The sequence below is a fragment of the Enhydra lutris genome, unplaced genomic scaffold (assembly GCF_002288905.1).
Source record: "Enhydra lutris kenyoni isolate GAN:26980312 unplaced genomic scaffold, ASM228890v2 scaffoldscaffold28, whole genome shotgun sequence".
NCBI classification, from domain to species: domain Eukaryota; kingdom Metazoa; phylum Chordata; class Mammalia; order Carnivora; family Mustelidae; genus Enhydra; species Enhydra lutris.
This window is the reverse complement of record NW_019154112.1, coordinates 22,750,500-22,774,240: the sequence shown is the minus strand read 5'-3', so window position 1 is coordinate 22,774,240 and position 23,741 is coordinate 22,750,500. Positions and strand designations below refer to the sequence as shown.

The 23,741-nt window shown below is 34.5% G+C and overlaps 1 protein-coding gene across 1 annotated transcript in view; it reads left to right on the top strand.

The window, feature by feature from the left end:
- The window catches only part of LOC111152354 (tubulointerstitial nephritis antigen), an 89,628-nt gene extending 66,233 nt beyond the window's left edge, over positions 1–23,395 (top strand). The window contains exons 10-11 of the mRNA XM_022510863.1: positions 6,882–6,927; positions 23,261–23,395. Of these exons, the coding sequence (XP_022366571.1) occupies positions 6,882–6,927; positions 23,261–23,395 (181 nt within the window). The remainder of the gene's footprint in view (positions 1–6,881; positions 6,928–23,260) is intronic.
- Positions 23,396–23,741: the final 346 nt, after the last annotated feature.

The window sequence follows — 23,741 nt, the reverse complement described above, 5'->3', positions numbered from 1 at the left end:
TTTTATCTTTGATCTAGTCTTAATTAGCGCCTTCTAGAGCTCTCTGTCCTATTCAACACTGCCACACTCACTAGGCCTGAGCATTTTTTGAATGAAGTTAACTGAGTGTCTCTGGGAGAACATTCATAAGGCAACAAAAGCCTGCTTATCTTTTCCTCATTCTTGCTGCACTAATCTTTTAAATCTTTGTGTAAAGGGAGCTGAGAGTCTATCTGCAATCTCACCTTTAAAAGCAAAATCCTATATCCAGAGTACTCCTATCACTTTTATCAGCTTGAGGCTCATCTGGTGGTTTCTTTATACCTATATCCTATCTGACTTTCATTTCCTTAGTAAAGGCTGCAGTTCCACATCAGGCTCTTATATATTGGTTCTCTGTTTTCCTCCTAAATTTCCTGTTCTAGTAGGCTGTACTGCACAAGATTTCTTTACATGTCCACTGTTGATAAACTTAATTTTTTATCTGTGTGGATTTATATTCACTAATACAGAATTGGTGTGCCCAGAAAACATGAGTTTGAATTCCTATCATTAGTCTATTGGATACATACTGGGATCCCAGAAGTGGTAAATTGTCAGGCACATTGAAAAATTATGGTCTAGATGATTCTGCACTAGTATATTACACCTACCATCGATACAAAATAAAACTTTTTTCCCCTCCTGGTAACTCCAGATTCTTAGATGAATGTGAGATATGCTTTAAAGAATTTGATTCTTAAGCAAATGTGATCTTGACATGTGAGTTAGGAGATAATTATTCTCTTCACAGAGGAATTCCTCAATCTGTAGAAAGGCTCTTTCACAGTTTCTTTTAATAATCAGCTTTCCTTGATTCTTACAGTATTTTACCTGTCAGAAACCTTGAAAAGTAATGAATTTAAAGGTTAATACACAGAACCATTATCAGTAGAGAGCTCAAGAGTAGATGAAACCACTCTGTAATTACAGCCTTAGGCAATAACACATCAACCTGATCGTCAGGAACATATTTCTGAGTAATGTGAGGTGCACTACAAATAACACCACCGTGGAGGAACCTAATCTTTTAACCTTAACATCCTAGAATTAACCTCTATTCTTTTTTCTCCCTTTCTACTTGGCCAACAAATTCCATCACGTTTTTTTAAAAGGGTTTTAATTAAAATTCTAGTTAGTTAACATATAGTGTAATATTATTTACAGGTGTACAATTTAGTGATTCAACACTTCCATACATCACCCAGTGCTCATCATCACTGCAAGTGTGCTCCTTCATCTCCATTGCCTGTTTCACCCATCCCCCCACCACCCCTCTGCTAACCATTAGTCTCTTCTCCATGGTTAAAAGTCTGTTTCTTGGTTTCCCTCTTTTTTTTTTTTTTTTTTTTTTTTTTTGCCTATGATCACTTGTTTTGTTTCTTAAATTCCACATATGAGTGAAATCGTATGGTATTTGTCTTTCTCTGACCAATTTATTTCGCTTAACGTAATACCCTCCATCAATTTTATCTCCAAACTAGCTCTCATATCTGTGTCCTCCTATTCATTCAATTCACTTGCTGCCAGTAGAGTTCAATTCCTTTGCTCAGCAAATATATTTAGGGTTGACTATGAATGTCTTAGTCACTATTCTAAGTGTTGGAGATAGAGGTATTAAAAGAATAAACAAGATTTCCTTTCTGGGTCTTACATTCTTATTCAGAATTACATTATTTCTTGCTTTGATGACTAACATTTATCTCATGCTTTTAATCTCCTTCCCCTGGAATCTCTTTCTCATTCTAACACCTGAGTTTTCTCTCTGAAAGACTATCTGGATCATGGCATTACCATATTTGAATGACTCTTTATCATCAACTTTCAAAGCGCCAAGTCTGGTGGCTATGAGTGCTCTTTATGGCCTGATCTCAATCTGCTTTTCTAACTTGATTTCCTGCTCCTCCTTTCACTGTTCTCGAATCCCACAGGACCAAGTACTGGTCTTAGAATAGGCTTAGAATAAGATGAAGTTTCACCAGCTCTCTTGTGATTTTGCACTTACTTATTGTAATTAAAATTCTACAGTTTCATTTGTACCATAAGAATTTCTATTTAATTCTGTGAAGGGAGTGAACTTTGCCCTCTGCAGACAGTTAATTTCTTTGTCTGTAACCCATAAAAATTTTTAAAACTTGCTTTTATAAAAGTAGCAATTGTGGATTCAAATTATTTCTTGGGGGGCTTCTGATTATTTTTATACTTGTTTATTTTTCATTTCACTCCCATTAGATGTATTTCTCACTCACTACAGCAAACTATCCATTCTCAGGCATCCTCAGGAAATGTGGTGCAGTGGCTGCCCAGATTTTCCAAAACTGCTTTTTCCCAGGTGTCATTAAATTTTAAGAGAAAAAAGTATTAATGCGTCTTAAATAATTTAAACACTTTAATCATTCTCATTAAATTGTCAGCTTCTTGAAGGCAAAAGATATCTTCTTTGTACTAAACAACAGTTTTCTGAATAAAGGCTGAAATAAGTGGATGAATTACACAGAAATTCTGTGCTTTTTTCTTTTTTGAAAGAGATATTTAGGGGAATATAAAGATAACCTAAAGAAAGTCATATGTTCAGTTGTCTCTTATGTACCGTATCTAATATGACCGCCACTGAATATATGCACCCCCAGCACAAAATCAACCAAAACTAAGGGAGAAACAACAGTAGCACTTACGATTTAAAATCCTGTGCAAAGTAGTTACTCGGTTCTAATAATTTTGTTATCTAGAAATAGCTTAAAATATGTTTTTTATAATTCTTGTATTGATTAGCACAGTTATCTGAAAAGAACAGCATCCTTTTTACAGAGGACATCCATCAAGATATTCATAACTTTAGCAATACAAAATGTTGTATCATCCTTGAATGGGTTTTGATGCTTTACCCTACAGAATTGATGGTCTCTCCACAAAGACTACTGATGTTATGCAAAAGAGTAGTATTTCCAGAACTACCTAAAAGAGAGCATATGAGACCAGTCCAGAAGGAAGAGCTTAAAGGATCACATGCTTGAAGTGAGAGATGTGAACATAGACTCAGCATAGGGAGCCCTCAGTTCTCAGGCCTCCTCAGGGAATGTGGTGAGATCTGCCCAGATATTTCCAATACCAGCATTTTCTCAGGTGTCATGAAATTTTGAGATAAAATAAGTATTAATATATCTTAAAAATTGAAACAATTTAACTTAATGAGGCAGAAAAAAATTCAAAAGAACAATATAAAGTCCATATGAAGTAGAATTTCTTAAAGCAAGAAAAGCCACTATCTAGATCTTTCAAACTTGTGATCCTGTTGTATTATTTGTTTCAAATTAGCAGGGTTAAGGAAACAATCTCAGCAGAATACGGTTATGGTTCTGGTCTAGCTAAAGAAATGTTTACAAATAGTCCTTAAAATGAAGATGTATAAGTGAGTGAAAAAAAAGTGTAAATAGTTATGTTTAGAGTATATATGAATGTAATGAAGATCCTTATGTCCCCAAGGACAGCCATTGATTTACAAGAGGATATCTGTGAAAATACATACCTGGTTCTAAAATTTTCAGCCTACTGGTAAAAAGGCAAGATCTAGTACTTTAGGAATATGTATATATGTATAAATATAAATATAAATATAAATATATATATATATATATGCCTTTCATAGATAAAGAGGAACTCTTTCCCATAAGTGAGCAATGTAAGTAGTCTTCTTGTTTTGTACCAGTTAAACTTTGTTTTTGCTTGGATAAAGGTTTTAATTACATGAGTTTACTATGATACCAGTGGAAAATCACCTAGGGTAAAGTGATTTTTTTTCCAGTCTCTCAGAAAGCATGGGATATTGAGAAAACAACCCACAGGTTTATTTCTCTGCAATACCCCACTGTGACTCCATGGGCTGATTACCATCATAGAAACTGTCTAAAAATGATACAGGTGAAAAAAGATAAAGGAAATTTGCAGTGCCAACATTAGATCCTGTGATGAATGGACCTTGACTGTCATCTGACATAGAGGCTATAACATAGGGAACTGAACAATAGTTTCCTTGGTGAAGTGTGATATCTTCTTTTTATCTGAATTTTGTGTCAAGGTTAGTATTCTTTGTTTATAATTTTCTTTCACAAACATGCAAGTCTTTGAAACTGTCAACCTCAGTGGACTTATTTTCTTTTTCCTCTCTCACCTCTATTTGAAGACTTGTTTTGTTTTTCTGTCCACTTTGAGAATATTTATAATAATCTGAATGCTGCCATTCTCTCTAGGTTAGATATGTGCTTTCATAAAGGCATCTTAAAGTTACAATGAACAGTGCTGTTTCCTGAAACTTAGAGCAACTCTAAAAAGTTGATAGATTTACAAAATAAGTATTATTGCTGTCTATTGTACAATTGAAAATATTATTTAGATAATCCTATCAAAATGTATGAAGCATATGAAAAACTTTTACAATAGTAAAAATGATAGTTTGTATTTCTTAGATGGTCTTCAAATTCATTTATTTTACTTTTAATTTATTTGCTAATACAAGAATAAGACAAATGACTACATTCTGAAGTCCTTTCTCCTTTGTGAGAAAATGTTCTGTTTCCTTAAATTTAGTCTCTGATCTGTTGGTAATAGAATTATGTATAGTCATTGTTTTGCTAAATCTGGACCTTGTATGCGATTATGGATCTTCATGCCCCCAAACAGTGTCTCAGTATTTCTGAGAGTGCATAGGGGTATCTGAAAAGGACTTAACAGTAAATGCAATACTCAACTCCTGGTTTATTTTCCTTGTTTGTCTTTTCTGTTCCCTCTGTTCAATTCTCCTTCATCTTCCCATGCACCTTCCTTGGTGAGCTGGAACCCAAGAAGTTAGAGAGATCTTACAAAAGGGGAAGAAACTTGGTATTACTCTCTATTTGAGTATCATTAGTGGGTCTTATACAATATATAGTTTTTAGAGAAGTAGCTCTGTGAGGTTTATATTACAAGTCTGGCCTTTTCCGAAGGTCTAAACTTAGCTAAGTCCAATGTGGATAGATGTGAGTGACAGAGAACTATCCTCTCAGTTGCTCCTCCTGTCTTTTGACCTCAGCTTAGGTGCTGGATCAAGCTTGTCCTGTCTGGATACTGTTTTTTGATTAGGCATTCTTTCTTAAGAGGCTCATTAGCGCCTCAAGTAAAATTACCCTGAACTTCTCAAGTATTTGGTGGAATCTCAGATAAAGGATTCCTTTCCTGCCTGTTTTAAGTTGAATATTTCCTTAGATACTTCTGATTGCTCTCGTATTTTATATAAATAGCTAAAGTAACTAGTAGCTGGACCACCTGAAAGGAAATTTGATTGAGGTAAAGGCTTTTTGAGCTTGTTATAAGAGTCATGATAAATGAGTAGAAAATGAGCAACTCAAGGTTTCAAATATGACATACTACTTGAAGTACATAATGACTTTGAAGATTTGGGGGCCCTTATTGTAAGCAGTAATTTTTGTCAATGGTGATAATAGTATTTTATAGAAAAGTACAAGGATATAAATATAATTATAAAACTACAGAATGGTTTTCAAAATTAAACTTGCTTGAACTTACACATTAAGCTGCCCAGAATATTTGAAATCTTAAAGTTTTCTAGTCTATTATTCCTGTGTGTAGCAGAAAACCAAGAGAGAGATGGGAAGCATTGCAATCACCACTCCTAGCCTCTACCAGGAAAAAGAGAAAAAAATGTTGCTTTTTCAGGGTTATCTCATCTTCCACATCATTTTTTCTTCCCTCCCCTTTGTGCCAAAGGATCTATATGGATTAATATATTTTCTTGAATGCCCCCAAGATCTCTACCGTAAACCTGCCTTCTTTAGGCAATATCTCTGTGCTGTGGTGCCATCATTTTATTCTATATCCTTCTAAGAACAGCTTTCAAGCAAATGGAAATGTTGAAAATATTTGAATGAATTTGTATATCTTCCAATAATGTTTTTTTCCCCCCAAAGAATGTTTGTTATACTGAAGGATATTGGGATTAGTGGGGTGATATGTGGGCAGAATTGTTTTCTCACAATCCACCACAGCATGTGAAAATGGTAGTCCTTATGCTTTCTCTACATAAAACTGTTGCTCTGTTGCTGTTCAGGACACACTGCAGTTTGAGACTGGATATTTATAAGATGAAGAAGTACATAGGATTTGGAGTCTGGGCTCAACATCTCCCACTCTATGTTCTTAGACAAGGCTTGTTATTTTATTAGTAAACAGAACATGTTATTAACATCTCCCTTACTGGGTTTAGTCAAAAGAAAACATGAGATATTGTAAGTTTGGATTCTTTATGGTTTGTTATATGCTATATTGAAAATGAACCAGTTGTAGGAGTAAAAGATTTGGTTTACATACATACATACATGTGTAAACAAAAATCTCACATTAGACACATACCAAGTTTTGAGATAATATATACAAATACATATTTCTCATAAATTATTTTATCTATGATTGTTATCTGTATTTATATTATTGTTATCAGTAGTCTTGGAGATTTTTAGCTTACACCATATAGGGTAGAGTTTCAGAGGGCTAGATGTAAAGAGGGGAGGCATCGTTAAATACTTTAAAACCTCCATACCTCAGTTGCCCTAGAATTTATCTTCTTTGATAAACAAATTTGATTTTAAGCCATTTGGACATAAATAAGTATATTCTGAGCAAGTAAATAACATTATGGTCAAAAAGCAAACTGCACAGGCACATTTTTGGAGGGCCATGATGACAACTCCATAGTAAGCCAAGACTGGGCCATAACAACAACAAAAAAGATAAAATTCTGACAATAATTTATATTTTATCAAGGTGCAAATCAAACATTTTTAACCATGCCAGTATTATTTTATTATTTGTAGATGGGGCACACTAAAAGGAGCACAAGGACAGAAAGAAAAATTCTGGGTATGTAACTCTTTCCAACTGACTTTCTACTGTGAAGTTAGTATTTTAGAATCATCTGAGTCTCTACTTCCTGATTTGTGTTAGTCCTATCCTAAGTCATTGTAATATTGTTTGTAATAATGGTATTTTGTCCAGCAGAACAATCATTATAATCATTTATATTATAGTAATAGTTTTTCTCTATTCCTCTTATTTCAAATTATAAATGAAGAATCAGTATTTTTTTTCAAAGTGAGAATCAACAGGAAAACATTTTGTTATCAGCTATATTAATGGTTAAACTTTTCCCATATGTCAATTTTGTGTTCTTACAATTTTTTTGCTATGGATGATGGCTTATATTCAACAATACTTGTTGAATGAGGGAGTGAATAACATTGTGTGCATTCAGGAAAAAATTAGTCAATTCACTAAAATAGTTTTCATTTTACATAAAAATTAATATTTTGGTTTAATTAAATATGAAATTTTTAAGTAGTACTACTGTTTTGCAAAGAATTATGAAGGGTCTGAGATGTTATCCCACTTGAATTAAGGAATTGGGTCAGAAGAAAAGAGTACTTAACTGATGCTCACATCCAGATCAACAGCCACATGTCACCACATAGGTCCTCACACTTTAGTCTCACAATGATAAAAGGCAACAACCTTTTTTCATACAGGTAGCACCTGATATCTCATAAACCTCATAAACAGAGAACAGTAGATTTTCTCCAACTATCTGTATAGGAGACAGGCAACCTCCTTATTTCTCGCAAGGAGAGAAAAAAAAATTCCATTAAGATGGGATGGATAGGGTCTTGTGTTCTTATCCTTACCCTCAGGAATATAAATATGTCTTTCCAAGGGCCAGATAAATACAGATAATGTCTCTAAATGCTGAACTCAATCCTTTTTAACATATAAATGCCAAGGGAAATAATGTTCCAGTACTCCTGGCACCATGGGCTTAATTTAGGACCTTGTCTGGTCTCTGATTCTTTGGCCCTCTTGGGGAGATAAGAGAAGTTTTATTATCCTTTTGGATCAAATCAGTTAACTAGACAAATGGCTATACATCTAATTCTCATTGAATGTGAAGATAAAATATTTTTGGCAGAAGTGAAAGCAAATATTCTCTATCTCTATAGCATATACACTTTTTGTGTGTCAGGGGATTAGAATTTTTTGCAAGGGCACTGAGAAGTTCAGAGAAGATTTATTTGGCCACAATTATATATGAATGTTTTAAATTATTTACAAGTAGGCCTACAATATAGTAAATTATAATAAAAAATGGATGACTTCCATTACTAAGTAAAATGTAATACATAACCATAAGTCATATATTCCACTAAAAAAGTTGAAAATAACATCAGAATTAATTTTCCAAGCTCATATTTTTAAAGAAATGAGAAACCTGAATCTTGAGAAAACTTTCTGATAAAGGTTTAATATCCAAAATGTTTAAGGAACTCCTATAGCTCAGTAGCAAGAAAACAAATAATGAGATTAAAGAATGAGCAAAGAATCTGAACAGACTTTTCTTCAAGGAAGACTTTAAAAATGGCCAACAGGTACATGAAAAAATGTTCAATAGCACTAGTCATTAGGGAAATTTAAGTCAAGGCCACAAGGAGATACCACTTCACGTTTGTTAGAATGGTCATCATCAAAAAAACAAAAGATAATAAATGCTGGGAAGGATATGGAGGAAAGGAAACCCTTGTTCATTGTTGGCAGAATTATAAAGTGGTACAGCCACTATAGAGGACATTATGAAGGATCCTCAAAACATTAAAAACAGAACTACCATGTGATCCAGAAATTCCATTTCTGGGAATATATCCAAAGGAAATGAAAACACTAACTTGAAAAGATATCAGCACCCTCATTTTCATAGCAGCATTATTTATAATAGTTAAGATATGGAACTAAGTGTCCATAAACCAATCAATGGATAAAAAAAAATAGTGATATATATGTGTAATGGGATATTATTCAGCCAGAAAAAAGGAGGAAATCTTGCCATTTCCAACAACATGGATGGACCTTGAGGGCGTTATGCTAAGTGAAATAAAGTCAGACAAAGAAAAACAAATACTATAGGATCTCACTTATGTGTAGTAACCGAAACAAACAAACCCCCAAATTCATAGAAAAAGAGATCAGATTTGTGATTAATAGAGGAAGGGTTTGAGGGCGATGAGAGTAGGAGAGAAGTGGCAAAGGTACAAACTTCAGTGATAAGACAAATAAGGACTAAAGATATAATTTACAGTATATATAACATACACTGTAGGCAACAGTGCTGTATGATATGTATGAATGTTGTCAAAAAAGTAAATTTTAAACATTCTTATCAGGAACTTTTTGGTCTTTTTTTTCTTTTTCTCTTTATTTCACCTATATAAGGTGATAGATGCTAACTAAACTTATTGTGGTAATCATTTCACAATCTGTGTAAGTCAAACCATTATACTGTATATCTTAAATTTATACACTGATGGATGTCAGCTATATATCAATACAACTGGAAAAAAATCATTTTATTAACAAAAGAATAGAGTAATAGACTGATATCACAAATAATCTGGATATAAAGACAGGATATGTTCACTTGTTTTACAACAAAGAAACCTCTGAATTTCAACTGAGAAAGGAGAACCTTTATAATAAACAGTTTTAGACCAAGGTTAGCAGGGGGTTTTTTGTTTGTTTTGTTTTTATTTTTCTTGTAAATGGCCAGGTAGCAAATATTTTACATTTTGGAGATCACAAAAAGTCTGTTACATACTCTGTTTTAGTTGTTTTCACAACTCTTTAAGGAAAAAAATCAAAACAAGATAAAACCAAAAAACACTTAACTCATGATTTGTACCAAACATTACTAACCAGATTTGTTCATGAGCCATAGTTTGCCAATGCCTTAGCTATATAGCAACTTTCTATTCATGTGGAAAACAAAACAAAACAAAACAAAACTGAAACTTCACCCCCTAACTCACAAAATACATACAAAACTAATTTGAAGTGGAGCATAGACAGAAGTGTGATTGCAAAATAATAAAACCTCTAGAAGAAAACTTGGAAAGCAAATATGTTAATAATATCAATTAAGCAAAGCTTTCTTAAATTTTACAGAAAATTAATAAACTGTATAAGAAAAAATGATCAGATTAATTTAAAATAAAAACTGTCAGAAGACAGAATTATGTGATAGAAAGGGTAAAACAAACTGAGAGAAGATTATCTATCTATCTATCGTCTATCATCTATCTGGCAAGGACTCATATGTAGAATATATAAAATTCTTACAAATATACAGGAAGAAATAAAAAATAAATAACACATCAATAATAATACTAGGCAACATATTTTAATATTTACTTCACAAATGAGGAATTCCAAATGTCAAGCCAACATACGAAAAGGTATTCAATGTGACTAGCTGTCCAGCAAATGCCAATTAAAACCACAGTAAGATAATATCACACATTCACTAGCTTGGCTTAAATTAAAAGTATTGATATTAACAAGTATGGGTAAGGGTATGGAGTAACTAGAACTTTTTCATTCTACTATTAAATGTATAGATGGTACAACAACTTATGTTCATTGTGTTTATCAGAAGAAGAATGGATAAACAAATTGTAGTACAGTTATACAAAAATACAGAGAAATTAAAATAACAAATTAGTTATATATGCTATAACATATACATTTATTTATTGAATAAAAGAATGCATTACTGCTTTATTAAAAATATCAATTCCAGGAAGAACTGATGGTAGATAGGAAGGTAGATATTGACAGAGAGGGAACATTCCAGTCCTTTTAGAATTCTAGAAGTAGTTTTTATCTTGACTACATGGAGCTTACATAGGCATGAACCTCACAAACATGTACAAACTCACTAAACTGTGCACTTATTATTAATATGCTAAACATCTCAAAAGAAGATTTAAAAATCTTTAGAAATTTAAATCTTTAGAAAATTTCTTTCCTACATTTTTACCCATTCTCTTATAATTAAATTTTTAAAAATTCAGGCATTTGGAAGAAACAACAAAAAACTGGTGAAGGGATAGAAGAAATAACAGTGGGAAGAATAAGATCAATGAACAAAACACATACTCTAGATATATTTTATTAGGGCTGGTTTACTAAGTACTACTCTTTATAATTTATAATATTGTCTTTTTTGCAGACTCCTGGGGTTACTTCTCATTAGTACATAAATTTGCACTTGTTTGTAAAAGTTCACATAGTCTTCTGATTTTACCAAAGTCTAATAATGAAATGTGGGTAGTAATAATTCTCAGACTCACAAAAGAGAATAGGTATAGTACTACATATCATAGTTACAAGAATTTAAAAATATTATTTTTGACAGTTCATCTTAAGTTATGACTTTATTTGACTTCTTATCTTTGAAAGTATAAATATTGGAACCAAATAAAAAGTTTAGAAATTGGAATTCAGCTTAGTTCATTGTTGCTAAAACACACTTTGTTTCTGGCTCATTTCTAGATAATTTAAGGCCATTCTATCTTTGAAATGGTAAATTGAAGTCAGAATTGTAGACACAGTTTTGAAAGTGTTCCTTTATGATGTTAGGACTGATTAGGAAAGCAAAGAGTCAATATAAAAAGAAGTAAATTATGACATCAAATACATAAATTATATATGGAATAAAAGCATAGAGTTTGGTATGTGACCAAAGTTAAGTTGTTATCAATACAAAATAGACATATATATATGAAAATTTTTGCTGTATGCATAATATATATTATATTAAGTATATATTTTGCTATATAAGTATATAGCAAAAGCCTATAGTAGATTCACAGAAGTTAAAATGAAAGGAATTAAAGCACACCACTATGGAAAATCATCACCCGTAAGAAAGATGACAAAGAAACAGGGAACCACATAACAGCTAGAGACTATTAAGACAGCATTAGTAAGCTTTTACTTATCAATAATTTAAAGGTAAATAACTAAATTCTCTAATCAAAAAGCATAGAGTGGCTGAATGGATTAAAAAACAAGACCCAACTATATGCTGCTTACAAGAGACTCATTTCAGCTTTAAGGACACATATAAGCTCAAAGTGAAGAGAGGAGAGAGATATTGCGTACAATGGAAAACATAGAAGAGCAGGGGTTGTTATATGAGACAAAATAGATTTTAAGTAAAAAAATTGTGGAGAAAAGAGGATCTTTATGATGAAAAGGGGATCAATTCATGAAGATGATATAAGCTATGCACCCAACATTGGCGCACCCAAATAAATTAAGCAAATATTGACTATCTGAAGAGAGAAATAGACAATACAATAACATCAGAACACTTCAGTATTCCACTATGAACAATGGACAGATTACTCAAGACAGAAATTCAATAAGGAAACCCTGGATTTTAACTATACGTTAGACCAAATGGACCTAACAGACACATACTGAACAAAAACAACATAAAGCACATTCTTCTCAAGCCCATACAGAACATTCTCTAGAGTGGATCGTATATTAAGTCACAAAACATTAGCAAATGTAAGATTGGAATCATACCAAGTCTCTCTCTCTCTCTCTTTTTTTTTTTAAAGACTTTTATTTATTTGAGAGAAAGATAGTGACAGAACAAGAGAGAATATGAGCAGGTAGGGGAGGGAGAAGCATTCTCCCCACCTACCAGGGAGGCCAATTTGGGACTCAATCCCAGGACCCTGGGTTCATGACCTGAGCTGAAAGCAGATGCTTAACTGACTGAGCCACTCAGCCACCCCCCAAGTATATTTTCTGGCCACAATTATATGGAACTAGAAATCAATCAACAAGAAGAAAATGAAAATTCACAGATATGTGGAAATTATTTCTGGAAAAACACACACACACACACACACACACACACACATTTCTGAAAAAAAATCAATGGATCAAAGAAGCATTAGAAAGGGAAATTAATAAGTATCTTGAAATAAACAAAAATGAAAGACAGCATATTAAAACCTATGGAATGCAGCAAAAACAGTTATAAGAAGAAATGTTACAGCATTAAATACATACATTAAGAAAGAGGAGTGATCACAAATAATTTTATACCTCAGTCAGCTAGCAAAAGGAAAACAAACTAAACCTAAAGTTAGTAGAAGGAAGAAAATAATATACATCAGAATAGCAGTAAATGAAAAGGAGGCCAGAAAATCAATATAAAATATCAACAAAACTAAGAGGTGTGTGTGTATTTGTATGTGTGTGTGTTGTGTGTGTGTGTTTTAAAAGACAAACAAAGCTGACAAATTAGGTAGGTTATGAAAAAGGAGAGAAGATGGAAATAACTAAAAATCAGAAATGCAAGAGACATCACAATGAATATAAAAGATCGTAATAGATTGCTATGAACACCTACATACCAACAAACTGGATAACCTAGAAAAAAATGGATAAATTCACGGAAGCACACAACCTACTAATACTGAATTATTAAGAAACAGGAAATCTGAACAGACCAATAAGGAGTGAAAGTATTGTATCAGTATTAAAAACCTCCCAACAAAGCAAAGCACAAGACCAAATGGTTTTACTGCTGAATTCTACCTAATATTTAAATAAAAATTAACACCAGTTCTAGCAGTTTTTGGTACAGTCTTTTGGGTTCTCTGTATAGAGTACCATGTAATCTGCAAATAGTGAAAGTTTGACTTCTTGCCTGCTGATTTGGATGAATTTTATTTATTTTTGTTGTCTGATTGCTGAAGCTAAGACTTCTAGTACTATGTTACATGACAGGGTAAGAGTGGACACTTCTGTCTTGTTCCTGATTGTAGAGGGAAAGCACTCAATTTTTCCCCATTAAAAATGATATTAGCTGTGGGTTTTTCATATACAGCCCTTATGAGGTTGAGGTATGTTCTCTCTATTCCTGCTTTGTTGAGGGTTGTTATCAAGAATGGATGTCATACTTTGTCAAATGATTGTTTTTTTTGCATCTATTGAGAGGATCATATGTTTCTTATCCTTCTCCTATTAATGTAGTATATCACATTGATTTGTGAATAGTGAACCACTCTTGCAACATAGGAATAAATTTCCCTTAATCATGATGGAATTTTTTTTTTTGATGTATTGTTGAATTCAGTTTTCTAGTGTTTTATTGAGAATTTTTGCATCTGTGTTCAACAGGGATATTGGCCTGAATTTCCTTTTTAGTGGTCTTTATCTGGTTTGGTATCAGGGTAATGTTGGCTTCATAAAATGAATTGGGAAATTTTCCTTCTGTTTCTTTTTTCTTTTTCTTTCTTTCATTCTTTTTTTTTTTTTTTTTTTTTTTTGGAATAGTTTGAGAAGGATAAGTATTAACTCTTCTTTAAATGTTTGGTAGAATTTGCCTGTGAAGCCATCTGGCCCTGGATTTTTGTTTGTCAAGAGTTATTTGATAACTGATTCAATTTCTTTGCTGGTTTTTGGTCTGTTCAAATTTTCTATTTCTTCCTGTTTCAGTTTTGCTAGTTTATATGAAAGACTCCACCAAAAAACTGCTAGAAATGATAAACAAATTCAGGAAGTTTCAGGATACAAAATCAGTGTATGCAAACCTGTTGCATTTCTTTTTTTTTTTTTTTTTAAAGATTTTATTTATTTATTTGACAGAGAGAGATCACAAGCAGGCAGAGAGGCAGGCAGAGAGAGAGGAGGAAGCAGGCTCCCTGCTGAGCAGATAGCCCGATGCGGGGCTCGATCCCAGGACCCTGAGATCATGACCTGAGCCGAAGGCAGCGGCTTAACCCACTGAGCCACCCAGGCGCCCCACCTGTTGCATTTCTATACACCAATAATGAAGCAGTAGGAAGAAAAATTAAGGAATCAATCTCATTTACAATTGTACTAAAAAACAGTAAGATAACCAGGAATAAACCTATCCAAACAGGGGAAAGATCTGTACTTTGGAAACTATAAAAAACTAATGAAAGAAATTGAAGATCACAAAAAGAAATGGAAAAACATTCCCTGCTCATGGGTTAGAAGAATAAATAGTGTTAAAATGCCTATACTACCCAAAACAATCTACACATTTAATGCAATCCCTACCAAAATACCACCAGCATTTTTCACAGAGCTTGAATAAACAATCCTCAAATTTGTATGGAATCATAAAAGACCCTGAATGGCCAAAGCAACCTTGAAAAAGAAAGCAAAGCTGGAGACATAACAATTCTGGACTTCAAGTTATACTAATAAGCGGTAGGGATCAAAACAGTATGGTACTGGCACAAAAGTAGACACACAGATGAATGGAACAAAACAGAAAACACAGAAATGAACCCACAGTTATGTGGTAAACTAATCTTCAACAAAGGAGGAAAGAATAATCAATAGAAAAAAGATGGCCTCTTCAAAAAATGGTGTTGGGAAAACTGGACAGCCACATGCAGAAGAATGAAACTAGACCAGTTTCTTACACCACACACAAAAATAAATTCAAAATGGATGAAAGACTAAATATGAGACTAAAACCCTAAAACTCGGAGAGAACACAGGCACCTCTTTACATCAATTGTAGCAACTTCTTTCTAGATAAGCATTAGAAGGGAAGGGAAGGGAAGCAAAAGCAAACATAAACTTTTGGGACTTCATCAAAATAAAAAGCTTCTGGATAGCAAAGGAAATAATCAACATAACTAAAAGGCAACCTATGGAATGGGAGAAGATATTTGCAAATGACATATCTGATAAAGGGTTAGTGTCCAAAATTATAAAGAACTTAAAAACTCAACACCCCAAAAATGAATAATCCAATTGAAATATGGGTGGAAGACATGAATAGACATTCTTCCAAAGAAGGCATGCAGATGGTCAACAGACACATGTAAAGATGCTCATCATCACTCATCATCGGGGAAATGCAAATCAAAACTACAATGAAATATCACCTCACACTTGTAGGAATGGATAAAATCAGCAACACAAGAAAAAACAGGTCTTAGTGAGGTTGTGGAGAAAGGGACCCTCTTGTACTGTTGGTGGGAATGAAAACTTGTCCTGCCACTCTGGAAAACAGTGTAAAGTTTCCTCAAAAAGTTAAAAATAAAACTACCCTATGATCCAGCAATTACATTGCAAGGTTTTTACCAAAAGAGTACAAAAAAATACTAATGCAGAGGGATACATGCAACCCAATGTTTATAGCAGCATTACCTACAGTTGCCAAATTATGGAAACAGTCCAAGTGTCCATAGACTGATGCATGGATAAAGAAGACATGGTGTGTGTGTGTGTGTGTGTGTGTGTGTGTGTGTGTGTGTGTGTATAAAATACCTTATTATTCAGCAATAAAAAAGAAAAATCTTGCCATTTGCAATGATATGGATGGAGCTAGAGAGTATTGTGCTAAGTGAAATAAGTCATTCAGAGAAAGAAAAATACCATTTCATTCATGTGTGGAATTTAAGAAACAAAACAAATGAGCAAAGGGGAAATAAAAAGAAAGAAGGAGACAAACCAAGAAACAGACTCTTAACTATAGAGAGCAAACTCATGGCTATCAGAAGGGGAGTGGGTGGGAAGATGGATGAAATAGGTAATGGGGATTAAGGAGTGCACTTTTGTGATGAACACCGGCTTTTCTATGAAATTGTTGAATCACTCTATTTTACACCTGAAACTAATATTACACTGTATGTTAATTAAATGGAATCTCAATCAAAACATTAAAAAATTGACACCAAATCCTTCTCAAACCTTTCCAAAAATTTGAAGAGGAGGGAACACTCCCAAATGCATATTTCAAAGCCTGGCATTATCCTGATATCAAAACCAGAAAAGGACATTAGAAGAAAAGAAAAATCCCCAATGAATAAAGATTCAAAATTTTCCAAAAAAAACCTAGCAAACTGAATTCAACTGTACACTAAAATGGTCATAATTGGGGCGCCTGGGTGGCTCAGTGGGTTAAGCCACTGCCTTCGGCTTAGGTCATGATCTCAGGGTCCTGGGATCAAGCCCCGCATCGGGCTCTCTGCTCGGCGGGGAGCCTGCTTCTCCCTCTCTCTCTGCCTGCCTCTCTGCCTACTTGTGATCTCTGTCAAATGAATAAATAAAATCTTTAAAAAAATGGTCATAATCATGACCAAAAGGATTTATGCCTGGCAACATAGGCAACTGCATTAATACAATGAGACATAAAAATTATATGATCATTTCAATAGATAGAGGAAAAGCATTTGACAAAATTCAACATCTCTTAATGGTTAAGAACTCTTAAAAAATTGAGTTTATAAGGAGTATGCCTCAGGATAATAAAGGTAATATATGACAAAGAGTAAACATCATATTCCATATATCAGTGAAAGACTGAAAGATATGCCTCTGAGATCAGGAATAAAATAAGGGTGCCTCCTCATAGTACTGGAAGTCCTAGAGCAATTAGACAAGAGAAAGAAACAAAAGGCATCCAAATTAGAATGGAAGAAGTAAACTGTCTCTGTTTGCAGATGATGTGATTTTATATATATATATATATATATATATATATATATATACCTTAAGACTCCACCAAAAATCTATTAGAATGAATAACAAAGTGGCAAGATAAAATCAACCACAAAATTCAGTTAGTTTATTTATTTCTTTCTTTCTTTCTTTCTTCCTCTTTCTTTCGAGTGTGGGCATGAGCAGGGGGATGGGAAGAGGAGGCTCAGAGAAAGAGGGAGAGAGAGAGAACCCTAAGCAAGTTCCATGCCCAGTGTGGAGCTCAATCTCACAACATGAACTGAGCTGAGATCATGACCTGAGCTGAAATCAAGAGTTGGATGCTTAACGGACTGAACCACCCAGTTCCAATAAGTTGCATTTCTATACATTAATGGTAAACCATTTGAAAAAAATAATCCATTTATAATACAATAAAAAATGTGTACATAGCATAAATGTAACCAAGGATGTGAAAGGTTCATATAATAAAAATTAGAAGAAATTGATAAAAGAAATTGAAGAAGACACAAATAAATGGAGTGATATCCCATGTTCATGGATCAGAAAAATGTCTGTACTACCCAAAACCATCTATAAATTTGATACATTCCCTATCAAAATTCCAATGGCAATTTTCACAAAAGTGAAAAATATCCTAAAATTTGTGTAGAGACACAAGAGACCCTGAGCAGCCAAAGTAATCCTAAGAAAGAACAAATCTAGAGACATCACAATTCCTGATTTCAAATTTTATTACAAAGTTATAATAATCAGAACAACATTACTGGTATAAAAATAGACATACAGGGGCACCTGGGTGGCTCAGTGGGTTAAGCCTCTGCCTTCGGCTCAGGTCATGATCTCAGGGTCCTGGGATTGAGCCCCACATTGGGCTCTCTGCTCAGCCGTGAGCCTGCTTCCCTCTCTCTCTGCCTGCCTCTCTGCCTACCTGTGATCTCTCTCTCTCTCTGTCAAATGAATAAAAATTAAAAAAAAATAGACACACAGATGAATAGAACAGGATCAAAAGCCCAGAAGTAAACCCACTTATATGTAATCAACTAATATTTGACAAAGGAGCCAAGAAGAAGCAGTGGAGAAAGGATAGTCTTTTCAATAACTGGTGTTGAGAAAACTGTTCAACCATATGCAGAAGAATGGAATTGGTTTTCTTTCTTACACCAGTCACAAAAAATTAAGTCAAAATGGATTAAAGACTTAAATGTAAGCCTAGAAATTGCAAAGATACAGGAAGAAAACATAGGACAAAATCTCCTCGACATTGATCTTTGCAAATATTATTTGGGTATGACACTAAAAATGCAAAGACAAAAGCAAAAATCAACAAGTGGAACTACACCACACTAAAAGGCTTCTGCCTAGCAAAATAATCAGCAAAATAAAAAGGCAACCACCAGAAGGGGAGAAAATATTTACAAACCATCTATCTGATAAGGGATTAAAATCCAAAATATATAAGGAATCCATGCAGCTCAATAGCAAAAACCACATATAATCCTATTTAAAAATGGGCAATTGCCATGAATAGACATCGCCCCTCCCCTGAAAATAATACAAATGGCCAATAGTTACATGAAAATGTACTTAATATTATTAACCATCAGGGAAATGTAAATCAAAACCACAGTGAAATATTAATTCACATCTGTTTGCATGGCTAATGTCAAAAAGGCAGGAGAAAACAAGTGTTGGTGAGGATGTAGAGAAAAGGGATCCTAGTGCACTGCTGGTGTGAATGCAAACTGTTGCACCCACTGTGGAAAACAGTATGGAGACTCCTCAGGAAATTAAAAATAGAACTACTGTTGATTTAGCAATTTCATGTCTGGTTATATATCCCTCAAGGCTGTTTCTGTTACATTTACTTGTGGTCAACTAGCTCCTTTCTGGCATTCATGATATTCTTATGTACTCCATTAATATTTTTGCTACCCACTCCTCAAAGACTTATTCACTCAAGCTCTAAACCCCAGGGGACATTCTGAATCTAGTCTAACTTTCTAACCATCCTCATATTTTAAAATTAAAAATAACTCCATTTCTATGAAGCCAGCATTATGCTGATCCCCAAACCATACAAAGACCCCATCAAAAAGGAGAATTTCAGACCAATATCCCTGATGAATATGAATGCCAAGATTCTCAACAAGATCCTAGCTAATAGGATCCAACAGTACATTAAAAAGATTATCCACCATGACCAGGTGGGATTCATCCCTGGGAAGCAAGGTTGGTTCAACATTCACAAATCAATCAATATGATAGAACAAAAATCAATAAGAGAAGAGAGAAGAACCACACGGTCCTCTCAACTGATGCAGAAAAAGTATTTGACAAAATGCAGTGCACATCCCTGATTAAATCTTCTAAAATCTATCTATGAAAAACCCACAGCGAATATATTTCTAAATGGGAAAAGCTTACAGCCTTCTCTTTGAGATCAGGAACATGACAAGGATGCTCACTCTCACCACTGTTGTTCAACATAGTACTAGAAGTCCTAGCAACAGCAATCAGACAACGAAAAGAAATAAAATTCAAATTGGCAAAGAAGAAGTCAAACTCTCTCTTTTTGCAGATGACATGATACTTTATATGGAAAACCCAAAAGACTCCACCCCCCAAACTACTAGAACTCATACAACAATTCAGTAATGTAGCAGGATACAAAATCAATGCACAGAAATCAGTTGCTTTCTTATACACTAACTCACTAAAATATAGAAAGGGAAATTAGAGAATCAATTTCATTTACTATAGTACCAAGAACCATAAGATACCTTGAAATAAACCTAATCAAAGAGGTAAAGGATCTGTGCTCAAGGAACTACAGAAAACTCATAATGCTAAGGAAATGTTGAAAAAGAAAAACAAAACTGGGGGCATCGTGTTGCCTGATTTCAAGTTTTACTACAAAGCTGTGATCACCAAGACAGCATGGTACTGGCACAAAAACAGGCACATAGACCAGTGGAACAGAGTAGAGAGTCCAGATATGGACCTGCAACTCTATGGTCAAATAGTTTTCGACAAAGCAGGAAAAATATACAGTAGAAAAAAGACAGTCTCTTCAATAAATGGTGCTGGGAAAATTGGACAGCTATGTATAGAAGAATGAAACTTGACCATTCGCTTATACCATACACAGAGATAAACTCAAAATGGGTAAATGACCTCAACTTGAGGCAGGAATCTATTAAAATCCTAGAGGAGGGGGCGCCTGGGTGGCTCAGTGGGTTTAGCCTCTGCCTTCGGCTCGGGTCATGATCCCAGGGTCTTGGGATCGAGCCCCGCATCAGGCTCTCTGCTCGGCGGGGAGCCTGCTTCCCCCTCTCTCTGCCTGTCTCTCTGCCTACTTGTGATCTCTCTCTCTCTGTGTCAAATAAATAAATTTAAAAAAAAAATCCTAGAGGAGAACAGAGGCAGTAACCTCTTTGACACTGGCCACAGCAACTTATTTCAAGACATGTCTCCAAAGGCAAAGGAAACAAAAGCAAAAATGAACTTTTGGGACTTCATCAAGATCAAAAGCTTCAACACAGCAAAGGAAATAGTCAACAAAACAAAGAGGCAACCCATGGAATGGGAGGAGGTATTTGCAAATGACACTACAGACAAAGGGCTGATATCAAAGATCTATACAGAACTCCTCAAACTCAACACTCAAAAAACAGATAATCACGTCAAAAAATGGGTAGAAGACATGAACAGACACTTCTCCAAAGAAGACATACAAATGGCTAGCAGACATGAAAAAATGTTCATCATCATTAGCCATCAGGGAGATTCAAATCAAAACCACATTGAGATACTACCTTACACGAGTTAGAATGGCCAAAATTAACAAGACAGGAAACAACAAATGTTGGAGAGGATGTGGAGAAAGGGAACCCTCTTACACTGTTGGAGGGAATGCAAGTTGGTATAGCCACTTTGGAAAACAGTGTGGAGATTCCTTAAGAAATTAAAAATAGAAATAGTTTTTTGGGGCGAATACTGGGTATTTGCCCCAAAGATATAGACGTAGTGGAAAGACGGGCCATATGTACCCCAGTGTTCACAGCAGCAATGGCCACAATCACCAAACTGTGGAAAGAGCCAAGATGCCCTTCAACAGACAAATGGATAAAGAAGATATGGTCCATATATACAATAGAATATTACACAGCCATCAGAAAGAATGAATCCCCAACTCTTGTATCAACATGGACAGGACTGGAGGAGATTATGCTGAGTGAAATAAGTCAAGCAGAGAAAGTCAATTATCATATGGTTTCACTTACTTGTGGAGCATAAGGAATAACATAGAGGACATTAGGAGAAGGAAAGGAAAAGTGAATTGGGGGAAATTAGAGGAGGAGACGAAGCATGAGAGACTGGACTCTGAGAAACAAACAGAGGGTTTTGGAAGGGAGGAGAGTGGGGGGATGGGTGAGCCTGATGGGTATTAAGGAGGGCACATATTGCATGGGGCATTGGGTGGGGTGCATAAACAATGAATCTTGGAACACTGAAAAGGTAAAATTAAATTAAATAAGTAAATAAATAAAATTACATTAAAAATAAAATAGAAAATGTTTAATTCTTACTGAATTTATTCTGGATATTTCTCAAATACTTTCCCTAGTTTCCCTGTCCCCATTAAGACATCTGACTCAATTATTACAAATTTACTAGCTAGCCTCCTTGAATCTTGTGTTTACCCTCTTAAATCCATCCTTTTCAGTTCACACAGAGTAATGTAATCAAAATATAAATTTGTCCACCCTGCTCTCCTGCTGGACTCAAGAACTTGTCATCATTTTCACCATTATTTTCTCAGTATGTATTTCCTTAACTTCCTTTCAGCCTCATAACCTACCAACCTGTCTCTGTTTTATGATCTAATTATTATAATTTCATTGCTTCATTTCAGTGTTTCATGCTGCTTCATCCTTTGCTGTTTATGCTTTTACTGTTTTCCTTTACCTGAATTTCTTTTCCTCCTGTTTTTATCTGGTTAATTTATTCCCAGGCTTTAATATGCACCCTATGTGGCACCTCTTCCATGATAACTTCCCTGAACCATGAGATGCCTCTCAACTGTCTTCAGTAGCTCCCCATGCATAGTTTTACCTTAGTCCTTGGCTTATGTTTTTTGTCCTTCATTAGATCATTGTCTCTCTGAACAGTGGATTTCCTCTGTTACATCCCTGAACAGAGGAACATGGATATTATCTATCTGTGTTCCTCTGGTGCCTAGCACAGAGAAAGTCATATGGGAGACCCTATAATTGCAAATTGTGTATCATCTTTTGATGTGGTATTTCAAACTCTCACAAATATACAGCCATTTACAAAAAAATATTTTATTTATTTATTTGAGAATTTGAATTTATTTGAAAATATTTATTTGAAAATCAAATATTTATTTATTTGAAAGAGAGACAGAAAGAGAGACAGTAAGAGAGGCAAAACAAGCAGGGGCAGTGGGAGAGGGAGAAGCAGACTTTCCACTGAGCAGGGAGCCTGATGTGGGGCTAGATCCCAGGACTCTGGGATCAGGAACTGAGCCAAAGGCAGATGCTTAATGACTGGGCTACCCAGAGACCCCCATATTTCCATTGTATGGTTGGGAACAGAGAGGTTTTATACAAATTCTGGTTATTGTGAACTTGAGTATGCATACATATTAATGTAATTGATAAATAATATGACTTTTATTCCTATTTAGAAAATATTTAGGCACTTAAAGTTATGATCTATATAAATTAAAAGCATCTAAAGCTACACGTGAGTTCCCTGTGTTTTTTACAGTCAGAATTAAATATCCAACTATGCTACTCAGCTTTTCTTATTTTCTTTTTTTTCCCTACAGATTGCTGCCAATTCCTGGGGAAAGTCATGGGGAGAGAATGGCTATTTCAGGATTCTTCGAGGAGTAAATGAATCTGACATTGAAAAGTTGATTATCGCAGCTTGGGGCCATCTGACAAGTTCAGATGAACCATAACATATCATTAAATTTCCATAAAGCCATGCATTTAAGTAACCCCTTAAATTGAAATTAAGCAATGTGAGGTTCTCTGTGACAGTGGAATCTTTGCCTCTTCACCTTGTTATTATAATGTGACTGTTTTCTTGTTTCACCCCAGGCTCCATGCTTCTGCTTCTTTTATATCACTGAGCATATAAAAACACTAAAAGAGGACAGCAGAACAGCTAAATGCCTTTAAAGTTCTCTGGTTGTCTTTCTTTTTCTTTCATAATAATATCCTTTTTGACTTTGATAGTTCACAAAAAGTGTGACAGCACTTGTCTTAAAAGTTCATGACATTCTTTTGTAGAAATGAAGCAGT